This window comes from Lygodium microphyllum, chromosome 27 (genome assembly GCF_053477565.2).
Source record: "Lygodium microphyllum isolate KBCC chromosome 27, Lygodium_microphyllum_v1.1.10, whole genome shotgun sequence".
Classification (NCBI taxonomy): Eukaryota; Viridiplantae; Streptophyta; class Polypodiopsida; order Schizaeales; family Lygodiaceae; genus Lygodium; species Lygodium microphyllum.
In genome coordinates this window covers 41,078,937-41,096,770 of record NC_141161.1, presented here as the reverse complement: position 1 = coordinate 41,096,770, position 17,834 = coordinate 41,078,937, and the positions used below count along the sequence as shown (strand labels likewise).

The 17,834-nt window shown below is 43.4% G+C and overlaps 1 protein-coding gene across 1 annotated transcript; it reads right to left on the bottom strand.

Moving 5' to 3' along the window:
• Positions 1–4,629: 4,629 nt before the first annotated feature.
• LOC148012250 (uncharacterized) lies at positions 4,630–12,378 on the bottom strand. The gene is made up of 3 exons (XM_087669131.1): positions 12,236–12,378; positions 11,404–12,143; positions 4,630–4,769 (listed from the first exon to the last, which is right to left on the bottom strand). Exons 1-3 carry the CDS (start codon positions 12,376–12,378, stop codon positions 4,630–4,632), a joined length of 1,023 nt encoding a protein of 340 aa, XP_087525257.1.
• Positions 12,379–17,834: the final 5,456 nt, after the last annotated feature.

Genomic DNA, 17,834 nt, shown 5'->3' with positions numbered 1-17,834 from the left:
TATTTATACCAATTTCTTGTATTATTATGAAATATTTGTTTGGTTGAATTTTCAATGTCTCTCTCTCCTCTTAGATTTATTCTTTCTATGTCATTTGTCTATAGGCACGAGTTTATATTCAAGTGGGAGAGAATGGGTTGAAGAGAAATACAAAATGTGTAAAGAGCCTTATAAGAGATACCTGTTAGAGCATAAGAAAGTCTAGAGGGACAACATCAGTGTGTTTTTGAGCATATCAATGGTGTTCCAATGGCTGGTCATGTTTCCATGTAGTATGAAAAATGCAAAAAATTATCAAATAAAGAAAGGAACCACATAGGAAACCAATATCAAAGTGGTATAAGTATGATTCCTTTGTTGTTTATTTATCATGGTTAGGTGTGTTCTTTTGTGATTCTATATAAGTCATCAACAATAGATCTGAAAACTACTTCCGTATATAGACGCAAAAACATACACAAATATAGACGCGCCTATTGACGCGCTCCGTAAATATATAATCATATTTATAAAAAAGTAGATATATTCATATTCTGCATCTATAGAGGCGTATAACTGCGCTTCTAAAAAGACGTGTGCACATGGAACTCCTTTGTCCAATCAGGAGGCTGTAGGATGGGTGCTTTGACGAGGCAGTGTTTTAGAGGTTTAAAGGTTTTTTTGCAATCATCAATCCAAAGGAAATCTGCATCTTTCCTTAGGAGCTTGTGCAGAGGGGCTGCCTTAGTTGCAAAATGTGCAATAAATCTTCTGTAATAGCTCACATGGCAAAGAAATCCTCTCAATTGCTTGAGGTTTGTTGGTGATGTCAAGGTGGCAATCTTCTCAATCTTCACCGGTATGTGGCTATCCCTTGCGGAGAGACAATGTTGTAAAGGTTGTTTTGGATTTGTCCTCTTCTGCGATTTGGACTTGGTTATATTTGCTGAATAAGTCCAAGAGGGAATAGAGCTCATGGCTTGCCACTATGTCCAACACTTGGTCTGTGAAAGGGATGGGAAAGTGATCCTTCTTCATCTTCGAGTTCAGCTTTCAAAAGTCCACGCATATTCAAAGTTTCCCGTTCTTCTTGGGTACAACCACAATGGACGAAACCCATTCACTGTTAGCCACGGGAAAAATGAACTGGGCTTCAAGAAGCTTCAATAATTTAGCCTTTACCAGAGTTGAATAATTAGGATTCATACGCCTTTGTCTCTGCCTCACAGGTTTGGCATCAAGCTTTAGATCGATGTGGTGTTGACAAACTGTAGGGTCAACCCCTTTTAGGCCTTTGTTAAACCAAGCAAACATGTCTAAGTTCTCCTTTAGTATGTCTCGAAAAACCACTAGTTCTTCTTCTGGAAGATTGAGACCCACTTTTAGGTGACGTTTAGTACCATCAGTATCCAGGAACATCACTTTCCTTTCACCTTCCACTTCGCGGATAAATGTCCCATGGATTGCTTCTAGATAGAGGTCTGACTCCTTCAAAGGAGTAGTGTCATCACCTGATGTTCCACTAGAACCACTGTCCTTCTAAACACATGACTCATTTGTGTTTTGGGATTGCTAGAAGGGTATCAAAGCTTTATTTGCTTTAGTGTGAGTGGTGATTTCTTCTAGACTTAGAGATTCATCTTCAAAGGATGCGTCTAGGAATGTCACATAGCATGGACCTTCTATAAGCCGTGGCTCTAATGGCTCTGGCTTATGTTGACAAGGGATATCATTATCATTTTTTCTCCAGAATGAATGGTCAGGGTGACAGGAGCTAGTAGTCAACTTAATTTTTATACCTTTGATCCATTGCTTATGCAGATTCTGCATACTTTGTGGTCCATTGGTCAACCCAAATGGAACCATAGTTTACTGATTTTTCTCTCTTTTTCTCTCTCCTCTCTCATTTCTTTTTCTCTCTCCCTCTCCCTCTCTCATTTCCTCTCCCTCCCTCGCCCTCACCCACACCCTCTCTTTCTCTCTTTTCCTATTATGTTTAACATCTTCTCTCTTTTTCTCTCTCCTCTCATTCTCTCATTTTTTTCTCTCTCCTCTCCCTCTCTCATTTCCTTTTGCTCTCTTGCTCTCCTTCTCTCATTTCTTCTTCCTTCCTCTCCCTCTCTCACTTCCCTATTATGTTTCCTTCGCCCCCCCTCTCCCTCTCCCTCTCCCTCTCTCATTTTCCTATTATGTTTAATGTCTCCCTCCCTCTCTCTCTCCCTCTCCCTCTCCCTCTCTCATTTCCTCTCCCTCCCTCTCTCTCTCCCTCCTCCACTCCTTCTCTCTCTCTCCCTCCCTCTCCCTCTCCCTCTCCCTCCCTCTCTCCCTCTCAGATTTCCTCTCCCTCCCTCTCCCTTTCCCATTTCCTCCGCTTCTCCCTCTCCCTCTATTTCTCTCTCTCTCCCTCCCCCTCCCTCCCTCTGGAGCTCTCTCATTTCCTCCCCCTACCTCTCCCATTTCCTCCCTCTCCCTCTCTTTCCCTCTCTTTCTCTCTCTCTCTCCCTCCTTCTCCATCTCTCATTTCCTCCCTCTCCCTCTCCCTCTCCCTGTCTTTCTCCTTCTCTCACATTTCCTCTCCCTCTCTCAATATACACAAATTATATTTAAAAAATAAAAAAGAGAGACAATACACACTCTCTCCCTCTCGTTCTCTCATTCCATCCCCCTCCCTCTTCCATTTCCTCCCTCTCTCTCTCCCTCTCCCTCTCTTTCTCTCTCTCCCTCCCTCCCCCTCCCTCTCCCATTTCCTCCCTCTCCCTCTCCCTCTCTTTCTCTCTCATTTCCTCTCCCTCTCTCAATATACACAAATTATATTTAAAAAAAGTAAAAGAGAGAGAGAATGCACTCTCCCTCCCTCTCCCTCTCTCATTTCCTCCCCCTCCCCCTCCCCCTCCCTCTCCCTCTCTTTCTCTTTCTCTCCCTCCCTCTCCCTCTCTCATTTCCTCCCCCTCCCTCTCCCTCTCTTTCCCTTTCTCTCCCCCTCTCTTTCTCTTTCTCCCTCTCCCTCTCCCTCTCCCTCTCCCTCTCCCTCTCCCTTTCCTCCCTCTCCCTCTCCCTCTCTCATTTCCTCCCCCTCCCTCTCCCTCTCTTTCCCTTTCTCCCCCCCTCTCTTTCTCTTTCTCTCCCTCCCTCTCCCTCTCCCTCTCCCTCTCCCTCTCCCTCTCCCTCTCCCTCTCTCTCTCCCTCTCCCTCTCTTTCTCTCTCATTTCCTCTCCCTCTCTCAATATACACAAATTAAACCCTAAAAAAGTAAAAGAGAGAAAGAATGGACTCACCGTAAAGATTTGCAGGAGGGTTTGGCGGCTACTCTTCGCAACAGTGGCTCCTCCTCTCCTTCACGAAATGACGACGGCGGCGGCAACGGCGGCAGTGATAAGCCTTCTTCCTCTCCCTCTCTCACCCTCTATGCAAAACGGTCACTCTCTCTCTCTCTCTCGCTCTCCCTCTCAAAAATTTTCACGAATGCGCAAAATGAAACGCGCTCGGGTTTCGGCCCGCTGTCGAAGGATTTTGAAAGCAAAGTCGCGTCCATAGAGGACTTTGAATAATTTCAGGATAGAAGGTCGATTTAGCATATCAAAGTCAATTTGAAAGCTCTATTTCTGCATCATTTTTAGTCTCTAAATCTGTAAATAATCAGGGTACACTCATGCACAACATTAGTAATAAGAGGAGCTTCTAATGCAAGTTTGTAAGTTTGCATCAATGTATTTCTGCCTTTCAAAACATCAATAGGCTAACTTCATCTTCAAAGGCAAACTGCATATTATGAAGAGAATTTTGTTGGGTAAACTCAACATGATCTTGCAAGTGATCAAATCCAAGCCCTTCAAGTGAGATGACAAAGGCTAAGCTTTCATCTCCTGCTATTCACAGTTCTATTCTAACTGAAGCTCAGCCCATGGGTATGGGCTGCTTTCAGCTGCTCTTAGGAAAGAAAAGAACCCAAAGTGATCAATGATTGAAAGAGCTCTGACATGATCCTGTTAATCATAGGAAAATGGGAAAGGAAACAACCTTGCATAAGCATGATCCAATGCTAAATTCTGTGGATATACATTTAAGGCCAGACTTTACATCAAAGCTCAGATTTCTGACTATGCATGTACATTGATTCATTAAGATCCCTGATCTGCATACACTGGTCTGCATGAGGATTTAACCCTTTGTATCGATATCAGTTGCCCCAATCGACTTCAGCAGTCAAGTATTCTTCTTCATTTTTGCCGGCACTCATTCAGTGCACCAACTGGTCGTGTCATGCTGTTCAAGCTTATTGGTTCACTGTCCAAGGTACCAACAGAAGTCTAATTTCCAACAGATGAATTCCACTTGCTCTGTTGCCCTGCATGCTTTTGATTGCTAGACTCAATATTGGATAATTGTGCTTTGGAAAGTAAGTCTCTTGACACATTTGCTGCAGCAATTAGTTGTAGAACAGGCACTTTGCGAGAAGTGCATGCCAGTAACACTACAATTGGCTTGCTATGTACATGGTACTGCTTATGGTTTCCGAGCTCTGGGTCCGGAACTCGAACATGGAATTGGGAATTGAGACGATTTGGTCCCAAACCTTATGCACTTCTCTCTCTCTCCCGAATTAGTGAAGCGTGAAAAACCTGACGCACTTCTCTCTCATCTCCGAGTTCGTCAAGCCTCCATTAGACCTGCTGCTAGAACATCTGCAGAGTGGCGCATTTCATGCCTCAAGATTGCTGCATCCAGAAAAGTCCTTGTTCTGACACGAAAGCGGCCGTTTTTAGTTTCCTGTAAAGATTCTCCTCGCATAGCTTTTGATATTGCAACTGTTAACTTCTCATGCTCATGTATGATGTTGTTTTGCTAATGTTATGCAAGAGGGTTGACGACAACTGTTCAGGCTTCGTGCTCAGTTGATCAAGAAAAATCTCGTCTTAGTGTTATGTCTGGGAACATACTTATGACCTTGAAAGCCTCAAGGGCCTGCCAAAAGTTCTTCCCAATGCAGATGACGACGAATTGAAACCAGAATGCGTTTCTCCACAGCAGCAAAATATACTTCGCTTAATTGATCCTCTCTTCATCCAGTTGAATCATCAAAGCCTCAGCCGCAATTTCCAATCAAACCTTCTTCTTCTTCCCGAGTAAAAGCCTCCATCCTCCATGCTCTCGATATCCTGTAATGTTCTGCTCGGCTCGCTTAAAGTTGAGCTTCCTATTTGCTATACTATTCTGCCTGGCTTCCTGAGCCTGCTTCTTTCTTACCAGGGTCCATTCTTCATCTCGCTTTTTCCTCTTCAATACCTATTCGGGCACACTTTTGCAGGAGCAGAGACCTCCCCTTTCGTTGCACACGTCCAGGCTATTAAAGCTCCTCCTTGTGCTATTCTGATGATCATCTGGTGTTGCTCCTCCTCTATTCAGCGCAGAGTATCGTCATCCAGACGACAATTCTCCCCTTTTTCCTTCTGATTCACCTCCAAAAAAAATCGTGTGCCAGATCCATCAATCCCCCGGGAAAATCCTCCAAGCTTGATTCAAAAACATAAAACTCCTATTTTCCCCCTAAAGCACGGCTCCTTTCCCCTTTTCCAGAAAAAGGCCCTATCCACATATCTTTAGAAGGTGAGGAAGACATCATTTCCAGAATTCCCTCTGAAGTTCAACCAAACAAGTATAGTGATCTACCATGAGTGTAATGCCGTAATTATTTGTCGTCACTTGAAAATATTTCGGCCCTCACATGCCAAATTCGCATGACTGCATGCACCCAACAAGCATGTGAACATGACAACATCCCTTTTCTTGCATACACTTGAAGAGATCTATGGCTTGGTTACCATCTAAATTTGTGCCACATCCTTTTATCATTGCATTAAAAGATGCAACATCTTGGACTGGCAGATTGTCAAAAATGTTTAACGCCTCGGAAAGGGAATCACATTTGGTATACGTGTCAACCAAAGTGTTGCCAATAAAAATGTCATTCTCAAGATGTTTCATTACAATTTCCATATGGACTTCCTGGCCTTTATCAACAACCACCACAAGCTTTTAAAGCACAGACAAGTGTGATACTATCCAAAGAGATATCCTCCTCATGCATTTGTTTGAATAATTGTAATGTCTTCTCTCCTTGACCCTGTTCAACATAGACTGAAAGCAACCCTTCATACTCGCTACTATACTCATACGCAGAGAATAAATGTAATCACAACAACTAAGTATGCACAAAGTATCGAATCGCACACACAACTTTCGGGTGGTTTTCACACCTCGAATGCGCAGCAATACAACATCCACCCCCTCTAATCCTGTGCATCCTCCGGATGGGCCAACTACCCATGATCATTATCATCAAGATCCACAAACAGATCAATCTCTTCATTATGCATTTCCAGTAGATCATCAAGATTATCTGCCATATCATCTGTCTCTTCCATTGGAGTTTCTTGTCGTTGCTCTTCTCTTGAAAATTCTTCCAATGCATAATCCTCATCATCTCTTTTCTTGAAAATCTTGATTCTTTTTCCAACAATAGGCACTCTAAGCACTGTTCCATCCAATTCTGTCAGCTCATATGTTGCATTATCAAAGACATGTCTGACTATGTATGGCCCAAACCATCTTTTCACCATCTTCCGAAGTGCTGTATGTTGATTTTCAAGGCTGCTATCAAAGACCAATACCCAATCTCCCTCTTCTATTGCTCTAGGCCGCAAGCGATGCCTACTGTCAAACCTGTCCTTATTCCTTAGTCTAGCAACCTTCAACCTGTCAATAGCTAGCTGAATATCCTCAGGTCTCCTCTCTAACTATCGAATCCGAAGAGCTAAGAGCTCCTCTCTCGTCAAATCCTCCTGCCAAGGTAAAATTGACCAAGTCAAAGCACAAGTCTCAATCGGCATAACAGGTTTCTGACCATACATCAACTCTGCAGGCATATATCCTATGGTAACACTATGAGTCGTACAATCAGCCCACAAAGCAAATGATAGAAGTCTCGGCCATTCTCCAATCCGTCCTCTGCATGCTTTGGCTAATGCTTTCACTATCGGCGGATACCCTCTTTCACTCTTTCCGTTTCCCTCTGGATTGTATGCTGTGGTTAGAGCCAATTTGATTCCTAGCTGAGAGAAAAACTCCCTAGCTTCATCTGCATCCAATTCACCACGATCCGCAGTGATCTTACCCACACAACCATATCTGCAGAAAATTTCCTCCAATAAGAACTTACACACTGCACTAGTGGTCTTTGTTCTCAAAGATCTGCCCTCAACATGATTAGTAAGATCCTCTCTAGCCAAAACAATGTATCTCATCTGCCATAGACCCATAGGCATGGTAACCAAATCAACTACCCACTTATAATGAATGCATAGCGGATAGATCGAATGAAGCTCATCTCTATGACGCACTACTGAATACATCTGGCAGTCTCTGCAAGTCTCAACAAAGTGAGAAACATCTCTATACATGCCTTTCCACCAATATTTCTCCTTGATTTTCTCATAAGTAGCCCATACTCCTCTATGACCAGCCCAAGGACTCTCATGAAACTCCCTCATCACCTGTAACTGTGTCTCTCTATCGCAGACAATCCGCAAAGGTAATCCGCCTCTTTTCTTCGGATGCTTCCAAAGAAATCCGTCCTTGAGAAAATAACCATAGGCTTTCCTTCTGATCTTCTTGAACTCTTCATCTGTCCATTCATCTCTTTTGCTTAGTGTACTAAGGTACCTGCCAATCTGCAACCAATCTCCAACATAGAGCTCTTCTGTGAAAGCCAAAATATCATAGACATGACAAACATGATCAACCATAGTGGCTGAAATTTCTGCATCATCCTCTTCTGCAAGTAGAGTCTCCTCATCATCATATCTGGCTCTAGACAACATATCTGCCACTGGGTTATCCTTTCCTGCTATGTGTCTAAATTCCGAATTTAATGACTTGATGTATGTAATCCATCTCAACATGGCTATATCCGGAGTAGAGCAACTCGTGATCATACCAATCAATGGCAAGCAATCTGTCTCTACCACAACTAAAGCCCCAATAAAGTACTCCTTGTCACATTTGAGAGCCGTGACAATCCCCAATAACTCCCTCTTGATTTGCGGATATCTCCTCTGTCTCTCGTTTAGGACTTTCGCCCCAAACCGAATAGCATACCTATTTCCATCTGCATCATCTTGACCCACAGCCCAACCTATGCCAATTGGACTAGTGTCAACTGTCAATACAATAGGCCTATCACAATTATAATCCACTTTCCTGAGAGTAGGAGCATTCTACAATAACTTCTTCAATTTCCGCATGGCTTTAGTGTGGCTCTCATCCCAATAGAATTTCTGCCCCTTTCACTACAACACAATGCCGCCATACACGCGTCCATTACACGCGAAAAGTTACGGGCGCGTGTATGGTCGTTTATACTTACAGCAATATCGGGCGCGTGTATACATGCATGTAACAGCGCGTGTATAATTGCATGTGAAGGCGCGTGTATTTGCGCGTTAAGTCTGTCATAATACACGCTCTGTTACACGCGACACAGAGCCTAACTACAGAAATCCATTTCTTTTCAAAACAGAAAACCATTAAGTTTTAAAAATGTTATTGTGCATTGCAGTGTTTACAAACCATTACAAAATCCCACTACATGCACTTACAACAACGTAATATATTGAAAAATATATCTTCATATGGTTATTGAAAGACAAAGTATACAATAGAAATGTCATGAATTTGGAACAATACAGTGATGGATTGGTTAGGGTTCGATCTCATCTTCAATAAGATCCATCCTTGCCAAACGATCAACATCAATATCCATTTGATCAATTTGTAAGGCTACGATTAAATTTATTCTACTATCGCTATTTTGCCCATTGATAATGGTACCGATGCCTTGATCATTCTCATCATCATCACCATCATCCTCAATGGAAGGGTCATCCTCATGATCATGAGAAATGGCACGCTCATCCTCATTATCATGATCATCTACATTGGCATGTTCGACATCATCTTCTTTGCGGCTTGCCACATCCTCCATATGCTCCATATCAGTGAATGTATTATACATTACTTTGGAACGTGGTGCAATAGGGATGACATACCACCATTTACTGTCATGCACCATTGGCAGATAGATAACCTGCTCAAATACACATAATTCATTAATTAATTAGCATATCAAAAGTCAAGGGGTGCGCGAGCTTAGATATATATGTACATGAAACACATTTGTAAAAAAATGCATACCTGCTCACATTGTTGTGGCAATACGAGCCTATCTTTCTTTGTTTGCCAAAACTTTGTAGAGTCAATAGTTACATAGCCACTTGCATGGCGTTTTATCGTTGCGTTAGGCCCTTTTTCCACCACGTTCATTTGCCATTTGACATCCAAAACATACACAAAGAAGCGGCGAAAGTCAAGTCTGTATATGTCTTGGATTGTGCCACAATAATCATCAATTTTTCCATTGGCTCCCTCAAAGCTACTAATGACACCGCAATCTTGTGTATTCCTCTTTTCATCTATTCTTTGTGTTCGAAAATGCTTGCCTTCACACCATATAGCATTGAACATAGTGCACTGGACCAAAATATAAGCAATATCTATGTAAGCAATTAATGTGAATAAATATGAAAAGCCAATCACTTACAAAGAATGCAAATTTACATTTGTTCTATGTACCTTTAACATGCATCCTCGTGCATACTCCCATTCTTCCGCCGTGATATGCAGCCCCTCATCTCTCTCTGCTCTCTCCATTTCCTCATGCAACCAATCAACATGAATATCATTCGGAAGTGTTGCTAGATGCTTAGGGTACGCCTTACGAGAGCCATGTTGCCTCCGAAAGAGAGCTCTGTCTGCTTGCCGTTTTGTCTTTGCATCCTCGTATCTTGTAACCCATCTGCTCATCACATCACTATTAAGGATGCAAGTGAAATTAAGATCATCAATCAATGTTCTCTCAATTACTTTGCTCTGTCCTTTTCCTTGAGGCACAATAGACGTCATCCTCAAGTCCTCTTCATTGCTCCATAGTCGCGGCAAAGAGCTATCCACCTGATCAAGAAATTCTGATATATATACAAGTGACTCTTGTATCAACCAACCCTCAGCCATGCTTCGTTCGGGCCTTGCACTTTGCCTCACAAAGTCTTTTAAGGTCTTCATGAAGCGCTCTAGGAAGAACATCCAACGGGCATGCACAGTGCCACATAAAGCAATTTCATCCACTAAATGCACAATGAGATGTAGTTGACTTGTGAGAATGGTTCGCGGAAAAGTCTCCTCCACCATACAAACCACCTCCACTGCCATAACACGCGCATCATCCAATGTGGCTCGATCAATTGCTTTGGAACTAACATATCTGAAAAATAAATTCACAGTACGTTATACCTCATGCACATTCATTTTGCAAGGTATAATGAAGGGTGATCTTACATGGGATTTACATACCTCACAAGCTCGCCCATCTTATAAATACATCTTTTCAAACTCCTGTCTGCACAATGGTCGATGCTAGTAGGTAGTATGAACTGCGCACATAAGAGCACATGTATATTTGGGTTAGGGCATTACAAAATTTAATTTCAACCTACAATAATTGGAAAACACTTACTTGGAGCATCTTGTGCCAATCGTGGGACTTCAACCCATGTAGTTGCTCAACCCCTCTTTTCTTAGTGGTTGTAAACGCTCCCTTCAACGATCTCATGCATCCAGTGGGAGTACGAAAAGTGGTGATGGCTTGCTTTACCTGCTTCTCCTCCTTCTTTGATATAATCCAGGGAGCAGGCGGAAGACGAACGTGCCCACCCTCCTCTCGTGGCCAAGCTTGACGCATACGTCCTGCGACCTGCAAGTCCTCCCGTACGCTAACATTGTCTCTTTTACCAATAACATGTTCCCAAATACTAGATCCCACATTCTTGAAGATGTGCATGGGATCAAGAAGATGGTTGATCTTGAGATGGGTCCAATATGGTAGCCGGAAAAAAATGGAGTACCTACACAAGGGATTGCAGACTGTCATCTTTATTCCAACTTTAGAGACTACACAAAACAAGATTGAAAACAATGGAGATGTACCTGTTCATGCCATCTGGAGGAAGAACATTTGAAGACTCCCAAATACGCTTCCAATCTTTTGCACGAAGTGTCTGTGGATGAATGTTCCTCTTACTAGGAGCATATTTAGGGTGATCTGATGGGAGAAATCGATGATGATTATCGAATATGGTCTTACACAAACCATCAGCATACTCATGTACCAATGAAGGGCCACATATAGGACATGCATGTTTACCCGATGTCCTCAAACCTGTTAAAATAAAAAAAAAGTTAGAATAATAAAGTCAATAGTTATAATTGATATAACTAGTAGTATTAGAGTCGGGAGGTAGTTAGAATTCTTACCAGAACAATTGTTGTATCCTGGAAAGTCATGCATTGTCCACATCAACACTGCTTTTAAGTCGAAGTGTCGAGAGGAGGGAGGCCTACTAATGTCCACTACCGCAACACCTCTCCATAGTTCCTCCAACTCATCAATCAACGGTTCAAGATAAACATCCATATGCTTGACTTTATGTTTCCTTGGAATCAAAAGGGATAACATAAGATGTCCCTTCTTGATCGCCATTGATGGTGGAAGGTTGTAATTCACCAACACAACCGGCCACACGCTGTATGCGGTGCTCTTGAAACCAAACGGATTCACTCCATCCATACCTAGGCCAAGTCTCAAGTTTCTGGGCTCTGTTTTAAAGCTGGGCCACTCATCTTCAATATGCTTCCAAGCAGGAGTGTCTGCAGGAATTCTCCATATGCCATCATCCGATCGATGCGAGGAATGCCATGACATGAGCTCTGCTATGGATTTGCACTTGAACATGTGTTTGATGCGAGGAATTATAGGAAAGTGTCGCAAGACTTTACGAGGTACATCAAAACTCTTCACATCTGTTCTATACCTTGCTTCACCACAAGTGGGACACTGTCGAGCCTCCTTATGCGTCCCACGAAAGAGAATGCAATCATTGACGCATGCATGTATGCGATCATAATCCAATCCTCCAAGAGATGTCACATAGCGCCTCGCTTTGTCTCTTGAGGTGGGTAGTCTATTCCCCTTTGGAAGCATGTTTGATAATAGCCTGCATCCAATATCATCAATTAGCCCATAACCCTAAACCCTATACTGTAAACCAAAAACCACTAACTCAAATTTGCAAGTTACAATGCTTACTTCAATAATGCGTCAAGACTTGCATTGCTCCATCCATAAACTGTTTGTATATTGAGCAGTTCAAGTGAAGCACGTAAAATAGAGAATGTGCACCCTTCAAAAACTGGTGTCGATGAAGCGTTGTAGAGATGCTCTTGTTCCATATCATTGTCGTCCACACCTTTGCGATCATCCCTAAAAAGATTCCGCACCATGTCATCAAACACTTCCTCTTCCACAACTTCGTGGGGTGCAGGGCTATTGTCATCCCTTTCCCACTCATCTCCGACAACAGATCCCGAAGCTCCAGCATCATCTCGTCGACGCTTTGCATGCTCTCGCCGTGCGTATGGCACCATGTTAGGGTGTGGTACTGCATCCTGCTTCAATCACAGTATATATATTACAACGCGCTGCATTAATTTGCACACCATGAGTTATTTTAATACTTTCAATTCACATCTTCTCACCTCTAAACCTGTTTGAATCCATTCTCCATACATCGAGATGTGATTCAATGTAATTCGACGCACTCGTACAATGCACCCTTGACATCGATTACACGTACACTTGATCCTTTGTGCCAGCCACACGTCGCGATCACGATGACGCATTGTCTCATCCTCACCAGAACTGCTTGAAGAGGATGATGACATGCTATGTCCAAAATAACCAATACAGAAGTAGGATCAGTTTTTAGTGAAATCATACACATCCTATGCACAAAACAATGGATACACAAGAACAATCAGTTTTTAAAAAAAGTATAAACAGTCTCTGTGTCGCGTGTACAGGCACGTCTACAATGTATTCTGCTGCGCTTTTACACGCGCTTTTACACGCGTGCTTTTTGCGTTTACCTACCGCGTGCGTCGCTTTCTTTCTTTCAAAAGCCCTCTTTCAAAACACTTCTTCTTCTTCTTTCTTTGTCGCTACAGTACCTCTGCCTCCAGCTCTTCCAAACCCCCGAACCTGCCTCTTCCAACCAGCCTTCTCCCTCTTGGACTACCCAAAAGAAGCAAAGGGTGCAGACAACACAGAAAGGGAGAGAGAAGCAAGAATCAACGAACTCACTTTTCAAAGACTTTTCAAAGAGGTTGGTTGTCGTTTGTTTGTTTTGGCAAATCTGTCGCTTTCTTTCTTTCCACCCGTGCTATGTGTACTTGAAAGCGACAGAGGATAGAATTCACACACATTGTATATGTGCTTAACTATTTATTTCTTGACAAACGACATCCGTCAAGATAGAGGAAAGAGAGAAGAAGGAACCCTTGTGTATGTGTTTAGTCATTTCTCCCTTGATGGACAATGTCCGTCAAGATAGAGGAAAGATATGTTTATTTTTTATATGCATGTTTTGCTTGGTTCATTGAGGCGGAATTTCGACGCTTTGCAGATTCTTCATGGATCCAGGCTCTTCCTCCGATCCGTGGGCATACGCCACTTGGATGATGGAGATGATAAACCATTTTGGGCGCCATCCTAATCCAGTGGAGCTGACAGAGTATATGTATGCCCATCCTCCTCCTAGACTCCCAGGTCACACCGCGCCCCCAAGTGTACAAGCCTCTCCACTGCCGTCTACGCCTGCGAGTCCGACGAGACGTACCCCTGCGCATACATGCTCACCGAGGAGACACACCCCTGCACGGACACACTCACGCACACCCTCCTCTGTACCGTCACGTGAGGGCTCACGGCCACCATCACGTGCTCCCTCACAGCCACAGTCACGTACACAGTCACGTGCAGCCACCCCTAGTCATGGCTACTCCCGTAGTACAGATGAGAGCCGACGCCGCAGTAGGGAGAGCGGGAGTGGAGGATTATGCGGCAGGTGCTTTGGTGGGGGGGGTAGTAGGGCACGCGGTGAGAGAGGGCATGGAGGGAGGCATGTACGAGGAGACAGTGAGGAGTCGGAGGAGGCGAGAGAGGCGGAGGGAGAGATTTTCTACGATGTTACGGATAGGGGCGGGGTAGTCATGGATGCGAGAGGGAAAGAGGTGATGGGGTATATGCGGGGGGTAGTTTCAAACATGTATAGAAACTGTTTTGTAAAATTTAAAGATCAGGATAGCCGGTTAGTTAGGGAGGTCCTAGATAGTGTACATAGTCGGTACCCCAATCCCCCACGAGCGACATTCTCGGATGTATGGGGAAGGACGCGAATAAGGGAGATCTTAAGTAATAAAAGATCTCACCTTAAGAAACTCGCGTACGATGATGGGGTGAATGTAGCTGCGGGTGGCTATCCTTGTGAGAAACCTGCCACTGCCCACAAACGCGAGTGGAAGGAGGCAAAGAAGCGCGCAGAGGGAGGCGTGAAGAGCAGGCAGCATGTGGAGGCACGACGGATCCAGATGGAGACCATTGGATCGTCGCATTTCGGATCTGGCGGCGTCGAGTCGTGAGAGGCAGAGTTCGTAAGTAACTTGCCTCTTTATTTGATTGTTTGCCAAATTCATTGATTCTATGATTGTTTTGATCTTACAAACTATCTTGATTATGTTATAGCGACGGGTTATGGGGAGGAGGCCCACAGCCCACGAGACTGGGTATGCTCGCCGCAATAGCAGATGTGACACGTGGGCCATCTTCAGAAACGAGGGACGTATTACGGATGCGCAGTTTGACGCGGCCATGAGACCATACGGTCGACAGGTACTTGAAAACTCTAAATGAATGATTTCGGTTTATTTAATTGTATATATATGTATACTTACATACGGTATATTTCTTGAACAGGCACAAGCTGCTGATGCTCCTGCCCCTAATGATCCAGCCACCACTGCTGATGTTCGTGCCACTACTCCTGGTGGAGGCGAGCACCACTCATCGGAATATACCGATGCGAGCTCCTCTGATCATGGAGAGAGCACAGGGTCCTCATCATCCTCTGATTAGCTTTCAGAATACTGTAGGATGTGGTTGTACAAAAAATTTTTGTAACTGAAGCCATGGGCTTTTTTGCACCTAGCTCCCTATTTGACTTTGTATATATTTGTTCCTAATTAAAGCCATGGGCTATTTTGACATATGGACTCCCTTGTACACAAATGTATCATGTATTGACAATGTATTGAATCGTGAGTCTTGAGTTGTGTATTAAGTTTTAGATAGTAATATTGAATCGTGTATTCATAGAGAGTGAGTCTTGATTCGTGTCTTGAAATCTAAATCGCTCTTTTTTTATGGTGCAATGCACCAAAAAAAAATCCAGAGAGTGCCTTTGGGTGGCTGGATGCTGGAACAGCATCCAGGCACCCAAAATCACTCTCTGGATTTTTTTTTCCCTCTGTAATCGCGTGTATAAGCGCGTGTCATCTGTCAAAATCGCGTATATTTGCGCGGATAGTCTATTAGATTCGCGTGTAAATTTGCAGCAAAACTGCGCAGAACGCGTGTATGGGGTCGTGTATTCGCGCGACTGGCTGTCACTGTACACGCGCTTTTACACGCATGTCTCTGGCCGCGATGATACACGCACTATTACACGAGCCCGACACTTTTTTTCCCAAGTCATTTTGTGCGGCTAGGAGCGCGGGTATGAGCCCGATCCCTTGTAGTGTTTCGAAGCAGCTGATACAAACAATCCGCTATGTGTGCAAAATGAGGTATCCAAATCATATAAAACACACAAGCACCAATGAATCTCCGTACCTCCGAAGTGGTAGAACAATACTCTGCAATCTTGCCTATAGCATTCACCTTATCAGGTGAAGGTTTCCTGCCATAATATCCACACATATGCCCAACAATGACAACCTCATTCACTCCAAAAATAGATTTTTGCCCTGAAAGTGTCAAGTTCACTTCTTCTAACCTGGCCAAAATCTTCTCACATGCTGAAATATGATCAGCCACAAAGTATCTGCATCCCTGCTCATTTAGGCTTTCATTCTTCTCTTCTTCTGCACACCCCTTAATGGGCACATCATCCAAGAAAGGCATAGTAAGTTGAGGTATGTAATCACGAAAGACCTTATGCATGGCATTCATCATATGTGCAACAGAATTAGTGGCACCTTGAGGCAAGGTACACATCCTGACAAGCCCAATAGGAGTTCTCATGGTAGTTATGTCCCTGCTTTCCAAAGCCAGCTGAAACTGATCATATCCTGAATACAAATCACCCAAAGAATAGATGGTACGTCCAGCAAATGCCTCTGCAAACTCATCCACAACTGGACCTATACCAACATTCCTGATAGTAACTCTGTTCACTGGCTGCATGTCCTGAATAAATCGGAGAGTACCATTCTTCTTTGAAACTGTAAACCACCTGTTTGAGTATGGTGCAGATGAAGGCTCAAGGATTCCCATCCTGATTTTCTCATTCAATAAATCAATCAGCTTTGGCAAGTGTGCTTTAGGCACTAGAATAGGTCGGAGATTCCATGGGATATGAGGAATAGTAAAAAATGACCATAGGAGCAACAATATCAGGATTCACACATCCAATCTCATGTGGGACAAAAGCAAATCCCCTTCCATGACACTCAAGCATATCCTGAAAGCATTGCTTCTCTATGGGTAACAAGAAATCACCATTTCCAATTTTCAATTCAGCAAGTGTCTCTGCTGAAAATTTATGACCAATATGCTCCGGATTCCTCAAAATCTGCTGTTTAGCAGCCCTCTCTATTTGCTGATCACTGTCAGGTGGAAGCGGTACAGCAGTCGGCTTCACCTTCTTATCCATAGTCTTGTATTTCGTGTCAACCCTAGCTTCATTATGCTCTTCTGCATTACATAAACCTTGCTGTAAATCAGCAATTCTGTACTTCAATGGCTGAATATTCTCAGCCCTCTGCTCTATGGACTGCATAGGAACAACCCCAAACTCTGAATGCTGAAATATTTCAGCAGTTAACTCTGTTGGCTGAAAATTTTCAGCCCTCTGTCTCTGTGAAAGCTGATCATAACCAGCTGGAAACTCTGTTTGCTGAATTTCTTCAGCACTCAATACTCTTTGCTGAGTTTCCTCAGCCTCTGACTCAATTTGTGACACAAAATCTGCAATTTCATGAAACATGTCCAGGGATTGCACTAATACATTACCATGACAATTCAGCATATCAGTTTTCAGCATATCTCCTATCTCTGCCATCGTATCTGCACAAATCACACTGTCATACATACCATCTATGTGCTCATCATCCTCCAAAATTCCTGTATTTTTCAAATTTTTCTCCTTCCTGCATATATACTGCCTGGCAGCTCTAGACAACCTAGAAGTCTTCTGATAACTTATCGAACTGTTTGCTGAAATCCCAACATAACCGGAGGAGAAAACATCGCTGCCAGGAGGCGAGAACTCCAATCTCCTCTCCTCTATACCACCGTCGTCTCGCGAAATGCCGGTACCTAATGAAAACCCGAATCCCTCACAGTGGGCAAGGGTGCATCTCTGAGAGTATCCCTGTTTCTAACATGGTTCACACATACAGTCATAAACTGAACTGCTCTCATACCATCTTTACTGCGAATTCGTGCATAAGCAGATCCATCATCCATGACCTTTGTTTCCATGCGCATCTCTGTAATGAATGGCTGACCAAGAATTATGGGATAAGAGCATGAATCCTGCACAAAGAAATGAAAATCCTCCTCTACATCA